General features: G+C 43.1%; 1 protein-coding gene across 3 annotated transcripts in view; it reads left to right on the top strand.

Annotated features, from left to right (window-relative positions):
- Window positions 1–16,951, top strand: part of LOC138674991 (transducin-like enhancer protein 4) — a 160,586-nt gene that overhangs the window by 35,093 nt on the left and 108,542 nt on the right. For 2 of the 3 annotated variants that reach the window (XM_069762901.1, XM_069762894.1), the window contains exons 5-6: window positions 5,871–5,933; window positions 14,208–14,282. In XM_069762901.1, the coding sequence (XP_069619002.1) occupies window positions 5,871–5,933; window positions 14,208–14,282 (138 nt within the window). The remainder of the gene's footprint in view (window positions 1–5,870; window positions 5,934–14,207; window positions 14,283–16,951) is intronic. The other variant, XM_069762910.1, reaches the window with a different exon arrangement.

Below are 16,951 nucleotides of genomic sequence, written 5' to 3'. Positions count from 1 at the left end.
AGCCATCTGAGTTGCCAGAAGTGCCCAAAAATAGACAAGTCGTCTGTGTTAGCGCCTGGCAGCGGCTAACACTTCTCTTCCTATTAAGAATATGTGCTCACAGAAGCAGTTAAAAAATGAGCAATTTAATGTGACATTAATCAGTTAATTTGGAAATGATGCGCAGTGCCCGCCAGGCCCGTGGGGTACTCTGTACCAGGTCCGGTTGTCATTAAAGGGGTAGTCACGGTGGCAGTGACCCAGTCCGTGGCCCTGGGCATCCAATAGAAGGGAAAGGACTTTAAGAGGTTGTTGAATAAAGAATAAAGTTTGTTCGTGATGCCACTTGTGGTATTCGGTCAGAGGGGACCGACGCTGCTTAAAGGGTTCCATTGGGGTGATGTTATAGCAGCAGGGAAGGTATGGCTTCCGACAGGTGAAGCTGGGGTCCCCAGGGCTCCCGTTGTAGTAGGGACAGATGGTAGATGGTGTAGAAAGACATAGAGGACACAAAGTTGCAGTCTCTTTACTGGTGTAAGGCAGCCGCAGTCCAGGGTACCGGATCATAGGTGCTAGTATCGTCTGGCCGGCTTGGAAGCGATTTCAGGAATCCCCCTCACCAGGTGGGGTTGGAAGCCTTCCTCTATGCGCGGTGTTGTAGTCCCTTGCTGCCTTAGGCCTCTTACAAGGTCCTCACTTTCTCTCTGTTCCCCTTTAGGTATGACAGGTAACTCAAGCCTTTTTACAGGATCTCTAATTATGGCCCGGCCTCTATGCATTACTGTGCCTTCAGGTGTTTATGGTGGACAGGTGACTTGAAATCCAGCTGTCCGCCGGTTTCTGCTGTGGGGCATGAAGTTACCCCCACAACCTCGGTCGGTCCGGCTACCGGTACCTGCGCTTCAGCGTGGAAGGAGCCCAGTTGCAGCTCCGACCAGCTCCTTACTTCTCCTGAGCTTTTTTCCTCCTTCACGCTCTCTGCAACTTATTCCATCCCTTTTCTCTCCTTTCCAGGAGCTGCAGAACGGTCTGCACGGCCCCTGCTGTCCTCACATGAGCTGCAGAACATCTAGTCTGCATGGCCCCTCCTTTCCTATCTCAGTCTCTCTCACAGACTGACTCCTCTCTGCTCTGTCCCTCTGATAGACTTACTCCTCCCCCAGACCAGAATATATATTTCTATATCTAGGGAAGCTCCCCTGAAACCGGGTTCAAAGCTCCTTCTTCTCGCCTGGAGTCAGAACAGTGTTGGATGTGCTGATTACCTGTTAAAGGGATTCTTCCTCTCTTCTAAGCATGACATCACTCTCCCCGTGAGGAAAGCAATGCCACTGTAACAACCATTAACCTGGGGTGTTACAGATGCTTTGTGGTAAAATTGTGGGGTGACTTGAGAAGCTAGAAGTACAGTGCTCTCCACTTTCCACTACATTAATGTTTGTCAGAATTCCCCAAAAACTGAATTCCGAGAGGAACCCTGACAGTTGTCAGTTTGGATGAAGTGAACAGTCACTGTAGAACACTGTCTGTCTGACCTCCACCCCGGCAGTATTTGTCTTTTTCAGACATGCACAAAGGTGTCAGGCCACATGTTTTTGCATGTTTGCCAGCAGGGAAGTCACTGTGTCCATAGTGACTTCATCCAAACGAACAGCTCTGTCGAGGTTTCTGGCATCAGCCCCAAAGTAGTGTTCCGCGGAGAGCGCTGTAATAATGTGAACATAGACTACTATTGAACCGTATTTCACCTTTCTCCTCCTAATTTAGAAATTTTGATACTGCAAAAAAAATTCAAGGTAGATTTACAGGCACTGATCCATCCCCTGCAAACGGGATCTGAAAATTAAACCTCTACCTGGTTGCGACGTCGCATGCTGTCACATGATCCCGCTTAGCCAATCAGCAGCACTGAAAAACATGACTATTTTGTTTGACTTATGGGTTCTAAAGCTCGCTCCACAGACGTCTGTGATCTGTTTCGGCCACGTTCGCCCAGAAGATATGCGCCACAGTGGACACAGTCAGGATGGATACCAAGGCATCTGTCCACTATAGAGACCAACTGTTAAAGTATATCTCATAGTATCTTGCTTTACAGCATTGTGTAGGTTTCTTTGCAGTGGCCTTCCGTATAGGAAAGCTTAGTCTGTTCTTTTCCTATAAGTTAAACAAATGGTATGCAGGTACTTACCGGCCAGACAGAGGCCAGAACACCCTTTTAGTCTCCTGTGGTGACTATTGATGGGCGAGCCTGCTTGGCACTCCTTGATACTCGGTCGAGTATCGAGAAGTGCCAAGTATCCCGTGGTGCTCGGGCCTCCTTAAGAAGCTGAGCCCCGCTCTGCATTGAAGCGGGTTATACCCCTGCTGGGAGCGCAGGGACTCCTCTGTCAGCCGTACTCTTTGTGAGCTGTAGAGAGAGAGAGACCTTTCTTTGGAAAAATGCTCGAGTTTCACATTCATTTCCAGCACTCTGTCATTTTCAGTGCTCGATCAAGACTAGTGGTGACATTATAGCATACATTGAAAACCTACTCCTGTATACTGTAGGCTAGGTGCATAGACCTAGTGTGTACCTCTCCTGAATGTCCGTCACGCCTCAGTTTCAATAGTTAAATGGTTACTTTTCCGACTTTTTTTTTTTTTTTTTTTTACATTTTTCATATTTTATTATAAATACATTGGGGGAAATAAGTATATGATCCCTTGCTGATTTTGTAAGTTTGCCCACTGACAAAGACATGAACAGTCTCTATATTTTTAGGGGTAGGTTAATTTTAACATTGAGAGATAGAATATCAAAAATAAAATCCAGAAAATCACATTGCATAAATTATATTAATTTATTTGCATTTTGCAATGAGAAATAAGTATTTGACCCTTCTGGCAAACAAGACTTAATACTTGGTGCCAAACCCTTGTTGGCAAGCACAGCAGTCAGACTTTATTTTGTAGTTGATGAGGTTTGCGCACATGTCAGAAGGAATTTTGGTCCACTCCTCTTTGCAGATCATCTCTAAATCATTAACATTTTGAGGCTGTCGCTTGGCAACTTGGAGCTTCAACTCCCTCCAAAAGTTTTCTATGGGATTAAAGTCTGGAGACTGGCTAGACCACTCCATGACCCTATTGTGCTTCTTTTTGAGCCACTCCTTTGTTGCCTTGGCTGTATGGTTTAGGTCATTGTCTTGCTGGAAGACCCAGCCATGTCCCATTTTTAATGTCCTTGTGGAGGGAAGGAGGTTGTCACTCAGGATTTTACCGTACATGGCTCCATCCATTCTCCCATTAATGCCGTGAAATAGTCCTGTACCCTTAGCAGAGAAACGCCCCCAAAACATAATGTTTCCACCTGCATGCTTGACAGTGGGGATGGTGTTCTTTGGGTCATAGGCAGCATTTCTCTTCCTCCAAACACGGCACGTTTAGTTAATGCCAAAGACCTCAATTTTTGTCTCATCTGACCACGGCACCATCTCCCAATCACTCACAGAATCATCCAGGTGTTCATTGGCAAACCTCAGACTGGCCTGCACATGTGCCTTCTTGAGCAGGGAGACCTTGCGGGCACTGCAGGATTTTAAGCCTTTACGGCGTAATGTGTTACCAATGGTTTTCTTGACGACTGTGGTCCCAGCTGCGTTGAGATCATTAGCAAGTTCCCCCCATGTAGTTTTTAGGCTGATCTCTCACCGTCCTCATGATCAAGGATACCCCACGAGGCGAGATTTTGCATGGTGCCCCAAATTGATGTCGATTGAGTCATTTTGTATTTCTTCCATTTTCTTACTATTGCACAAACAGCTGTCTCATTTTCACCCAGCATCTTACTTATGGTTTTGTAGCCCATTTCAGCTTTGTGCAGGTCTATGATCTTGTCCCTGACATCCTTATAAAGCTCTTTAGTCTTGCCCATGTAGTTGGGGTTAGTCCTACTGATTAATTGAGTCTCTGTGGACAGGAGTATTTTTATAAAGGTGATTATGTAAGACAGACTGTTTTGAACAGCTGACATGTGCCCGCAATAGTGGCGGGTGGAATCGGCATTCACTTGCTACTATTAACTAGATAAATGCCGCTGTCAAACGCTGACAGCGGCATTTATATAGCTCAGCATCGCTGACTCATGTCACCCGAACCGAGATCACGAAAAATGGGGACGCTACGGGTATCGGAAAATGGTGCCATTTTTTTCTTTTTTTAATTTATTTTTAGCGTCACTGATTGGTCTCGCCAGCTGCCTGTCCTGGCTGCCGCGACCAAATAGCCCGGCCGAGAATTAGTCCCTCCCTACCTCCCGTCCAGTCAGCGCCCCCTCCATTCTCTCCTCCAGTCAGTGCTCACACTGGGTTAATGACAGCATTAACGGACCGCGTTATGTCTCGTGAGACCACTAAGTCATCTGGGTAATTTCGCAATGCATCCTGGGAACGGAAGCTGGCGGCAGCCGCGTGCGCATCGACAGTTCCGCTGGACGCCGGAGGGTGAGTATATAACTATTTTTTATTTTAGTTATATTTTTTTAACAGGGATATGGTGCCCACACTGCAAAATACTACGTGTGCTGTGTTATATACTGCGTGGGCTGCGTTATATACTACATGGCTGATATATACTACGTGGGCACTGTTCTATACTATGTCGACTGTGTTATATGCTGCGTTATATACTATGTGGGCAATGTTATATACTGCGTGGGCTGTGTTATATTCTGTTTGGGCTGTGTTATATACTGCGTGGCTGCTATATACTACGTTGTCAGTGTTATATACTACGTGGGCATTGCTATATACTGTTTGGCCTGTGTTATATACTGTGTGGCCACTGTTATATACTGCGTGGCCTGTATTGGGCGCATCGGGTATTCTAGAATATGTCGTGGCCTGTGCTATATACTATGAAGCTGCTATATACATACATGCATGCATACATATTCTAGAATACTCGATGCGTTAGAATTGGGACACCATCTAGTGTCTATATAATGCTTTTGGACCCCACGTTAGACCTCCCGCAATGATATTATGATTTGCTATTTTATTTTATGTAAGATTGAGGTCTAAACAAGACATGTAAAAGGCAGAACGTTCTTTTTTAACCTTATAAATGTCTAACCGCTCATCTACATGCCGACTGTAAGAAACGTATAGCAAGAGCTTCATAAGCTTATAATTTTGACAAACGACTATTAATGGGCTGAATCTGTAATGTTCCTTCTACCCTCTGTTAATAATATTATGCGTATTTCTGCGCGCCATACGTTATATTTTGAGCGTCTATAAAATCGCCGGACTGGTCACTTTTGCGTGTTTATTCCATAAATGTAATGAGCGGCTGATATTTCACTGCCCACATGTATTAGTTTTATTGTCTCTTTGTAATTCCTGTGCAGTCTCCGAGCTGCTTGCTAGATAAGCTATAGATACTTGAGCCCTTAACTCATTGGATGGTGTCAGATGCCACGCGGATGTGCTCATTAATGTGTCACTGTCAGGTTTCAAGGCTGACTTGGCAACCTCGGCAGTTTTTCAATGGTCTACTGATCTAGCAGTAAAGACTTTAAAAAAAAAAATGCAAATAGTGAATGGAAATTTTGGCTGTGCCTTTCATTGCAACAAAAACTTTCGAGAACTGGCCTTATTACCATACTGCTGTGCTGAACATTTTGGACACGAGCCACCCACCTACTGCAGACTAGTGGTTCCTCTTACAGCGCCGGGTTCGCCCGCGCTCTCTTCATAGGTGTTTATTTAGAGACGATGCAGTTGGTATACATAATTTAATATATCAAATGGTAATACATTCTATCTGTGGAAAAAAGGGGGAGTGAAATGCTTTCCTTAATGAAATGCTCTTATTTCATTTTTTTTTCTCTCTCTCCATCTCTGCAGGCTGAAATTGTCAAGAGACTGAATGCTATCTGCGCACAAGTCATTCCTTTTTTGTCCCAAGAGGTAAGCGAGCTTCATTTGTAGTCACCTAGCTAAGTAATGCCATTTAAATGACGTGAGTTATGAAAAAAAAATAAAATCCTCTAAGTATTTTCCCCTACCTCCCGTATCTTGGTGCTTGTTTTTCATTTTCTCGCTGCTACACTCATTTCATCCACAGCGTCTTATTAAAATTCGGAGCAATATAATTTAAATGCACTTCTATAGTGGGAAATGTTATAATGTGCGAAGCGTAATGCAGCTGTTTGCTTGTCATGTGCGCTCGGTGTTGCTCAGAATTATGACTGTTTGTCAGAATGGCGTCTAATAGACTAGATTGAAAAATTGCCAGGATAGGTAGGGAAGAAGCGTTCTGCTCTCTTGATGATGGGTATTAAACGCTGGCAGAAGTGAGGTTAGGCACCACAAATGCTAGTGCTTCATAAGGTAAGCAAAATGTCATTTTTGGCTAACCATTTCTTGGGAAATGCTAACTTGTCACAAAGTAGAATTTTTTTTTTTTTTTTCAAAGCCATGATATCCTTAATCTCAAGCCGGCGTTATTCACCTTGTTCTTTCTTGGAGTTTGGAAGATGCGCTAAAAGTGATTCATATGTAAAACCGTCTATCATAAGTCGTTACTTTTTCTCTAAAAAAAAAAAAAAAAAAGTAATAGAATCCATCAGGTTTTTTTTTTTTTTTTTTGTACCGTGTCCATAAGGGACAACATAATAAATAAATAAATAAATAAATAAATATATATATATATATATATATATATATATATATATATATATATATATATATATATCTCTTTCTCTCTCTATCTATCTATCTATCTATCTATCTATCTATCTATCTATCTATCTATCTATCTATCTATCTATATATATATATATAATCTTTAAACTGTTCTCCTTCCTGAGACTAGCGATAAGTCTCAGGAGCTGCACCAGGGTGTCTGACATAAAGTTGACAGTGCGGCAGCCAATAGGTGAGCTTGCTGGTTCTGCGTGTGTAGATGGAAACCCCTCTCAGAGCTGCTGAGCTCAATGGCTGCCGCTCCATTGACACAGGTCCGCACCGGAATCCAAAACCAGCCGCCCAGGTGCACCTCCTAGCGCTGACCTTGGAGTGAAATTGATTTTAAACCATGTCTGATTCAGGGGCTCTTCACATGAATGAAAGTGGTTTCTAGCATTGTAGTTGTGTGGTTCCGAAATGGCCCTCACATCTAAACGGACAAGTGAGATCATGCTGGAATATTGGATGGAAGGCCAGCATCGGTTATTAGCCACTTCTTCAGTTCTGCGTCTGAAGCCTCAACGGCTGGATTTTAGTCACACTTAACACTATTGGTATACGCTCTTTGAGTTCGTAATTTGCATCAGTATTTTTAATCCAAAACCAGGAGGGGAAAATAAACCCGGGATAATATAAGGACAAGTTCAGTATTTTACCTCAGTATGTGTAAGCCAAAACCAGGAGTGGGTGATAAATGCAGAAGTGGTGATGTGTTTCTATTATACTTTTCCTCGAATTGTTCCACTCTTGATTTTGGCTTATACTGAGGTTAAATACTGAACGTGTGGCGTGGCCTAATGAGCAGATCGGTACCTTGTCTTGTTTGGCTGACAAATACGTGAAAGTAACCTAAAGTGTGCTAGGCCATAATTACAGCATTCGCTAGCTTTGCTTTCTTAGGCCGGGTGCCCATGATCCGGAACTAGCAGCACTTTGGACATGGCGCGTGGTTGCTGTTTCTAAAGCGCTGCCTTCTGTTGAACGCAGGCGAATCTGTACGTGTTCAAAAAGCCATGCGTGTTTACTGCATGCAATACATTCTATTGATGTCATTTCTCTTTCGGAGACTAGCGTCTCTGCAAGAGAAATTGACATGCTGCATTCTGGAAAGATGCGCCGCATGTCAGTCTCCGCGGGTGGGCAGGGGAGTTCTTGAAATTCCATCCACTATGCTGTAATATCTGGCCACTGCAGGCTTGACTCTGCAGAAGTACTCAGCGTGAAACCCGCCGCACCTCCCATTCATGGGCATGTACCCTTATCCTTCACAATTGATTTGACATCTGTAATATCTTAGTAGGCGAGTTCAATTAATGACCATGGCAGAAAGATCTAACATGGAATTTAGAGCAGGGATTTCCCTGTACCCAGACTTCAGTACCTGTGAATATCAGATCAGGAAAGGCCATGGAAATTAATGCAGAAAATATTCTGGAAATCCTTTACAAAAATTGGTGGACACCATCAGTGTGCATTTGGTCTTGTGATGTTGTGTGTTTTTCTTTTTTTTTTTGTTTTTCTTTTTGCTTTGATAAACCCCCCAAAACTATTCGGTGTAATGAACAAAAAGTATTTCTCCATCAGTGTTTTGTAATTGACTGCACTATTTGTCACTCCCAAAGTAGATAAAGCGGTGGTCACGTGTGCGCGCTCACGCTCCGTTAAAGCGTGAGACTTTTAAGAGCCGTATTTTGAGGAATGGTGAGGTCCCAATGGATCCCAGCAATCATGTTTTTATTGCCTCTTATTTTATTTTTCACTGCTCCCTTCAGTAGTCTGTTTTTATACCCATTATATGGTTTCAGAGATGTGGGACTTTTTAGTACTAATTTTTCTTACCAAGGAGGCATGGTCACAGGGTACTTGTACAGGGCAGCTCGAAGATACCCACTCTCCCCGAGAATCCAGGGGAAAAAACGTAAAAAATTGTCCCTACATAAGACGGTTCATATTTCGAGGACCGTGTGGTTCATTTTTAAAAAAGATGAAAACAGAAAACTTGGGAACAGCATGAATCGAAATTCTGGACACTTCTGGTGACCTCTTTACATGTCCCAAGTATGGACCAGCCGTATGTGTCTTGACCCAAACTGAATTTAGGTCAGGAGACCTGCACCCGGCCCGGATATCTCTACTTGGACCGTGAATGTCGGATGAGTGAATTCCGGCCTAACTCTGAATAATTTTGCAGAACAGCAGCATCACCTATAAAACATGGCATCTGTTAACTGCGTGGCAATTAACATGACTAAATGTCTAAATGGCTGTTCATTTGCAAATCACGTGCCCACGAACGGTCTACCTGTATACAATGCCAACTGCTTGTTCGCCCAAGTTTCTGCAGCTGGCGCATTCTTGCTTTCGATTCGCCGACTCTTGCTTACAACCTGGCTATTTTGTGAATGTATGTAGTGTTCACCTGTTGTATAGGAGGAAATGTAGTACTCCGTTAAGATTAAAAAAAGGATGGGGAGGGAAGAAGTCATTAAGACGCTCTTTGCTTTTCAGTGCCACTCAATGCAAAAAAAAAATGTATAATGTACCGTCACATTAGCGTCACATTAGCGACGCTGCAGCGATACCGACAACGATGTCGATCGCTGCAGCGTCGCTGTTTGGTCGCTGGAGAGCTGTCACACAGACAGCTCTCCAGCGACCAACGATCCCGAGGTCCCCGGGTAACCAGGGTAAATGCATGCATGTACTCTGCACTCACATTTTTGCACTAAGGCAAGGATTGCTGTTTCGCATTTTAATGGAGAAATAAAGTTTTTGAAATTTTTAAAGGAGCTGGAACACCTTTCTTCTATTCCTTCTGCTATTCACTCATCCTGGTCCGAGATGAAGTTCCGTGCACCTGCGTGGATCGGTGAGCTGGCTGTGGCTATTTAGTCTTTTTTTTTTTTTTTTTTTAAACATCGGGTTACTAAGCGCAGGGCCGCGCTTAGTAACCCGATGTTTACCCTGGTTACCAGCGTAAAAGTAAAAAAAACAAACACTACATACTTACCTACCGCTGTCTGTCCCCTGCGCTCTGCTTCTCTGCACTCCTCCTGTACTGACTGTGAGCACAGCGGCTGGAAAGCAGAGCGGTGACGTCACCGCTCTGCTTTCCGGCTGACCGACGCTCACAGCCAGTGCAGGAGGAGTGCAGAGAAGCAGAGCGCCGGGGACAGACAGCGGTAGGTAAGTATGTAGTGTTTGTTTTTTTTACTTTTACGCTGGTAACCAGGGTAAACATCGGGTTACTAAGCGCGGCCCTGCGCTTAGTAACCCGATGTTTACCCTGGTTACCAGTGAAGACATCGCTGGATCAGTGTCACACACGCCGATTCAGCGATGTCTGCAGGGAGTCCAGCGACGAAATAAAGTTCTGAACTTTCCTCAGCGACCAACGATCTCCCAGCAGGGGCCTGATCGTTGGTCGCCGTCACACATAACGATTTCCTTAACGATATCGTTGCTACGTCACAAAAATTAACGATATGGTTAACGATATCGTTATGTGTGAAGGTACCTTTAGTCTTCATGTTCAAACCTCTGTTTCAGAACCAATGGAAATCCCAATAGGTTGTGCACTGAGTTTAACCCCTTAGTGACGGAGCCAAATGTTTGAAATCTGACCAGTGTCACTTTATGTGGTAATAACTCTGGAACATTTCAACAAATCCCAGTGATTTTGAGATTTTTTTTTTTTTCGTGACACATTACACTTTATATAATGGTAAATTTAGGTCAATATGTTTTGTGTTTTATTTATAAAAAAAATATCAAACGTAAGAAAAATGTTAAAAAATTAGCAATTTTCACAATTTGAATGATTATCCCTTTAATCCAGATGGTCATACCACAGCAAAACATTATTAACTAATATTTACCACATGTCTGCTTTACATCAGGACCATTTGTGAAATGTTATTTTAATTTGTTAGCATTTTAGGAGGTTTAAAAATGTAGCAGTAAATTTTTCATTTTTTCAAGGAAATTTACAAAATTTATTTTTTTAGGAACCTATCCATGTTTGAAGTGACTTTAGGGGTCCTATATATTGGGAAACCCCCAAAAGTGATACCATTTTCAAAACAGCACCCCCTGACATTGAAAACTGCAGTCAGGTAGTTTATTAACCCTTCAGGTGATTTTCAGGAATTAATGAAAAGTGACATGACAGAAATGAAATTGTGTATTTTTACCACCCATATGTCGCTAACTTCTGAACAGATTACTACAGACGTCAGACTCTAAGGCCGCTATTTGGCCCTGAATTGCCATCGCAAACCTCAGGACCATACAATCATGATCTGAGGGCACCAATTGGGATAAAGAGGAAGCCCCTACACTCTGTTAACCATTTATAATGATGTAGTCACTATTGACAGCAGCATCTAAAGGGTTAAACAGATTTGGACGGTGCAAACACTGATCGTGGCCGATGCAGCAAGTTGTCAGCTATAGTGTACAGCTGACAGCTGCTGGATTGTCACCTGTATGGGGAAAGGGAATATCTCACCAGGGTTTTGCCATTTAATCTGAGAACAGCATAATATAGAGGACGAGACTCTGATTTCAGCAATGGATCACTTACTTACTCGGCTGCTTAGTAGTTTTGATAATCTCCCCATAAAACAGTGGTTTTATCACTAGAGGAGGGCTAGTAAACCTGCTGCCATGTAGGCAAGCCTATCCGTGAGCTCTGTATAACCCCACCCCTATAACTGCTGATAGCCAGCTTTCTGCCTATGTACAGTGACAGTGTAAAATGCTGCAGAGGTCCTCATTCAGAGACCTGGTAGATTGGCAGCAAATAAGTAATTTTATCAAAATTGCAGCAAGCAGCCCAGTAAGTGATACATCATTGGAATCAGGGACTCTTTGCCTACATCAAACTGTTTTTAGATGGAGTAGCAGAAACCTGGTTCAGATTTCCTTTACAGAACAGGCTGACTTGGGCTGGAAAACAGCAGTTTACACTCAAAATACTAATATTAATTGCCACATGGTTAAAGGGAACCTGTCACCCCCCCTCATGTCCCCATAAGACCCATACCCCAAATAACGACACATAGACAAATCAAGCTGGCATAAAAATGGCCGTGAGGTTTTATTTTGGGTTACATAAATACCTTTAAATATGCTCCAATAAATAAAGATCCAAATAACATGTTTCCAACAACCAGAAATTTCCAAATGACCAAATCCACCCATAACTGAGTGATTTTTTTTTTTTTTTTTCCCACAAGCAAAACCTCGCGACAATATAATAAATAAATAGGGGGGAGGGGGGGCTCTTCTTTCTTCTTGCGCCAGCAACTGAGGTACACCGGGCAGAGCAGGGGGGGTTATGACGCAAAAAAAACCACGCAGAAACGCTTGTGGCCAATCAAATTGCTAGAAAAACGGCGCGCAAAAAGACAGGCTAAAACCGGTTTTGGCTCTGATCCATTACTAGCTCCAGCCTCAATTACTACAATAAAATTTGAGTTGTAAAATCTAACCCTAAACAAAATTTGAACTAAGGGGGTCCATGAGGACATGAGACCCCCGCTATATTTCTTTTGTCATTTAAGCGGGGAGGCTAACATTCTCTTGCAGCACTATCGTCCCCGGCGCCTGCGCATTAAGTTTTTTTTCGGGCATGCGCAGTTGTGCTGCCCTTCGTACTTACAGCACAGGCGCCAGGAACTATAATGCAGGAACAGGAGGCGGCGCCCGGCGCGCACAGGCCCAGAGTGACAGCTATGCTGCGTCTGATTAGGAAGGAAAGTCCCGTCTCCCTGGCGATTTCAGGGTATGAGGGGGCACATTTTAGAAACGTTTATTTCAGCGTGTGCAGGAATCATAACTAAAAGGGCCACCTTGTCAGAATGCAGCATTTGTGCCGCACAAGGTGGCTCTTTTAGTTACAAACGCCTGAGGGGGGTGACAGGTTCCCTTTAACAGATGCTTTATGTGTGTAACATTACTGTTTTCCTGCAAAAAAAAATGATTCAGTGTTGGGGCAGTTTCACACATCCTCCATTCATGGTCCAAGCATAGACTGCGATATCTCTGTCCTGTCTGTTTTTATAACTGGCATACCGCCAAGGGCGCAGTCACATGGCTCTATAAATCAGAGCGAGATTGGAACGCAGAGCACAGACTGGCCTGCGGCTCTCCTGACTCAAATAGTGTAGAAATACAGGAAGCGGTCATGCTCTGGGCAGTCCACGGAGAGCAGCCGGCCAGTGCACTGCGTTCCCATCTCGCTCTGATGTGTACGGATTTTTAGCAGAAAAAGCGACCTGAAGTGCCTTTACCGTTCTCAAGTCTCTTTTTTTTTTTTTTCTTAAAGTGTCTGACTGTGTTGTTGCCATTGATGAGCAAGAATGGCCGTCAGTTATGGTCATGGGGCGTGATTTTGTAGGTCAGCTCTGCGGGGAGGGGACCTAGCTAGCTGCCCTGTCCTGTGACCACGTCTTTGATGTGTTATAGATAGAATGCGTTTGGTCCTTATTTTTTTTTTTAAAATTTTATTTCATTGAACAGATTGTACCATAATTCTCCTAATTGGCCCATGCTGACTTTAATTCCGCCTCATTAACCAATACTTCAATCCTGTTGCTTCCAACTCTTATATGCTTGCACTGAGAAAAGTACCTAATTAAAATGACAGCAAATGTGTTATTTTATTCCTTTTTTTTTTTTTTTAACCCATTCATTCTCGGATGCCCTTTTCTGCCTTTTTAAGGCGGTAAGACAGTGTCCTATTTTAAATCGGACGAGCAGAAGCTCTTGATTCGCGTAACTGCGTTCTTATGGGGGATTAGCTACGTCACTGCATTACTAAGCCCCCTATGTATATATTTCATGCCAACTGTATAAAAACTGATGTATTCCTCTTTGTAAAGATTCCTTTGAAGTTTGCCCTGTAGATGGCTCTTAAAAGGCTGAGTGCAATAATAGAGCATACAATGGTAATCCATTATAGGAGCAATTAAGGCATTTCCACTCTTCCCTGCTGATCTGTGGTAAACCACTTCTAGTCTGCTATTTGATGAGGTCATGAAGGAAATTGCCCGTGCAGGGACATGTATGCTCAGCATAGTGCTGGGTACATGAGCCGCAGTGTCTGCAGCAGGGGATGTTTACTTTGGGTACCAGTTAGAGGAAAGGTTGAGGTTAATGTTGATTAAAGTTCTCTAATTATTTCCTTATGGCAGGATCTTTCCCCACACCTTGTTAACTTGTGCACTATCTGCAATGAAAGCATAAGCCAACAAGCAGTCACCAGTATGTTTGCATATTGCGGGGAGGAATTTCGAGAAATAAACAGTAGGAAGTGCTGCCGAGGCGCATACAGTAGCCGTACTGTGGTCGTCTCCACACCGAGGCTTTTCTGAGAGCTGGCAGCTGGGAAAAATGATGCCCATTGCTTTACTTAAGAGAAGCTAAAAGGTATCTCGAAACGGCGAGCAAAAAGTCATAGTAAATTATAAATTCTTCTTCTCTTAATAGCACCAACAACAAGTGGTACAAGCTGTGGAACGTGCCAAACAAGTGACGATGGCAGAGCTGAATGCAATCATTGGGGTATGTTTTCTTTTCATCATCGTTTCTGCCCGTGCCGGATGCTGGTTCTAGTTTATTCATTATTTTAGTTCTTTCCGTTTTCATTTTGGCCAGTCTTATATTTTTTACTCCAATATTCTAGAAAATAGGAGAGGGTGGAAATCGTCAGATGTTGATCCTTTGTTGCAGTGTCCTATACAGTAGGCTAGGGACCCACTCGAAAGTGGTCGACAAGTGGGCTCATAAAGGTGTGTGTGTGTTATGTATGGATGGTTGTTTGTGTGTATATCTAATAACACACACTCACTCACTCTCACTCTCTCTCTCATACACACTCACTCACACTCACTCTGGTTCAAGTAACACTTTTTCTCAAATAATTTTTTTGCCGAAACACTATAGCCTCGTGTACTACATATGAAGTGCTAAGGTAACGTTCACATTTGCGTTGTTGGGCGCAGCGTCGTCGACGCAACCAACAACGCAATACACAATGCTGCGTTTTTTGACGCATGCGTTGTCATAAAGTACTAATGCTCCTGAGTTTTGGCGCAGGGAAAGCGCTACAAGTTGCGTACTCCGTGCCCTGTCTGGTGCGTCAAACTGACGCATGCGTTCTAAAACGCAATACAACGCATACCGGCGCATGTCCATGTGCCCCCCATGTTAAAGATAGGGGCGCATGACGCATGCGTCGACGACGCTGCGCCCAACAGCGCAAATGTGAACGTACCCTTAGAGCTGTGGCACACAGTGCATTGAAGGTTTCTGATGCATTTGCTACCAAAACACAGGGTTCATGTTCATGGCGATTTGTCATGAAGAATAGTTTAGGTCAAAAACATGCCTGTTGCCAATAACAACCAATTAGATTTGTTTTTTCTCAAATAAATGGCAAAATGTAAGGATGGCCATACATCTTAAAGTTGATTGAATCTATTGTGTATTATGTGTTAGGCCAACCTAATGACATCCATACACCAATGTAGGAGAGAACTAATTGGGCATTTTGCTCCCGGGAGATAAGCTGGCCATATACACTAAGCTTCCTGTGCTCTTTGAAAGAGCAACTGGCAGGACCGTCTGGCAGCGGCTTTTCTCCCTGTTGAACAAAAGGATTGGCTCATTGAATTCCAACAGTCCAATCCACATGACCTCTGACATCTTCTCTCGGGAGACAATTGGGAAGCCCCTCATGCACCTTAAATGGTTGATCCTATCGAAATCTGTGGATTCCATTTGGGGGCCTTTTACATATGCTTGGATGTCCATTCGTAACGCTCATTTGGCTGATGGCTTCTGAATGTGTTTGGCCATCTTACCACCATCCTTGATGCTTTTTCTCCATGTATGAACCATAAAATAGCTCACCGACACGGTGTAGGCCAAATTTTATGAGTCGATGTGAGAGAAAGTCCCCAGAATTCACTCTTTGGTGCCGACATGACTGTAATATTTTCTCCCGTATGGCGATAAGTAAAGTAAATTCTCCCATATGTTAGGTCTGGTAATGGCAGCTGTATTCACGTGTTCTGTCAGACTGCAGATCTGGGCAGTCATTTTGTTTACGCGCTGTAGAAAAGACGAGGAAACAATGAAATATTGTCTGTTTGGCATCACAATGCGGAGGTGAGAAATCATAGTTTAATAACACATTATTCCCATCTATAATTATCCAGCTGGTGCGAGCCGCTAAGTTATTCTAATGAAGGCACTACAACTGTACTTTTCTTCTTCGCCCCCTCCCAAATGCTTTTTCTTTTGTGTATAGATTATACATAAAAGTCTTTTCCCTCTTTTATTCAGTGTATCAAACACACTTTGAAATGCTAATTATTCCATTTACTTTCATTAAAATTCAAATTGCTGAGTGAAGATGTGGATAAGGGTCGCGGAATAATCAATCTGAAGTGAAGATATTGCCTCAATTATGCCTCTGTCTTTTAACAAGGAAATCAGCACTCTCTGATCCTTGCTGACGGAGGTAGAGTGCAATGTTCTGATTGTGGCCTGCATTTAATGGGCTATTTCTTATTCTGTTTTGTGCCCCTTTGACCGCAGGAGAATACTGGTAGTCAATTAAGGGTTATAAATGGAGCAAAAGTAACCTTTTATTTCCTGTGAAGTTCCCCAATAAAAAAAGACAGATCTGGGAAGCTGTGTTCAGCCATGAATAACATTTGCTGCAAGCTCTTCAGGCACAAGTAGGAGGTGAAAAGGCCATTAGCCCTTTCCTTCCCGGATGCTGGAATTACTTGAATATAGTGCCTGGCTGCAAACGGTACAATCCCTTTAACCCGGCATCGCCTGGTGGGCATATAACCTACATTGTAAATTATCGCTTTCAACACAGATGACTGGCTTAACTGTACCTTATCAAACAATTTTGGGTTTTATTGCGTTCCATTTGTCCACTACTTTTTGGTAATGCAAAAATTGGTAAGACTTGTGCCGACATCTGCAACTCAAGGAAAGAAAAAAAAAAAAAAAAACAACCACCAGAACTATAGACCCAATCCAAAGAAATTAGGAGCACGGATATACGTTTAAAATATTACTTTATTTGTAGTGGTAACAACATATTTTATGTGCACATGTTTGAAAACATAAAATACCAAAAGTGACAAATATAAAAAATCTCCAATGTGTATAAAAAAACCTAAATGGGCATAAGGTGCACCATGAAAGGA

The sequence above is a fragment of the Ranitomeya imitator genome, chromosome 1 (assembly GCF_032444005.1).
Source record: "Ranitomeya imitator isolate aRanImi1 chromosome 1, aRanImi1.pri, whole genome shotgun sequence".
Lineage (NCBI taxonomy): Eukaryota > Metazoa > Chordata > Amphibia > Anura > Dendrobatidae > Ranitomeya > Ranitomeya imitator.
Note: the sequence above shows the minus strand (reverse complement) of the source record. Positions and strands in the feature narration are given on the sequence as shown.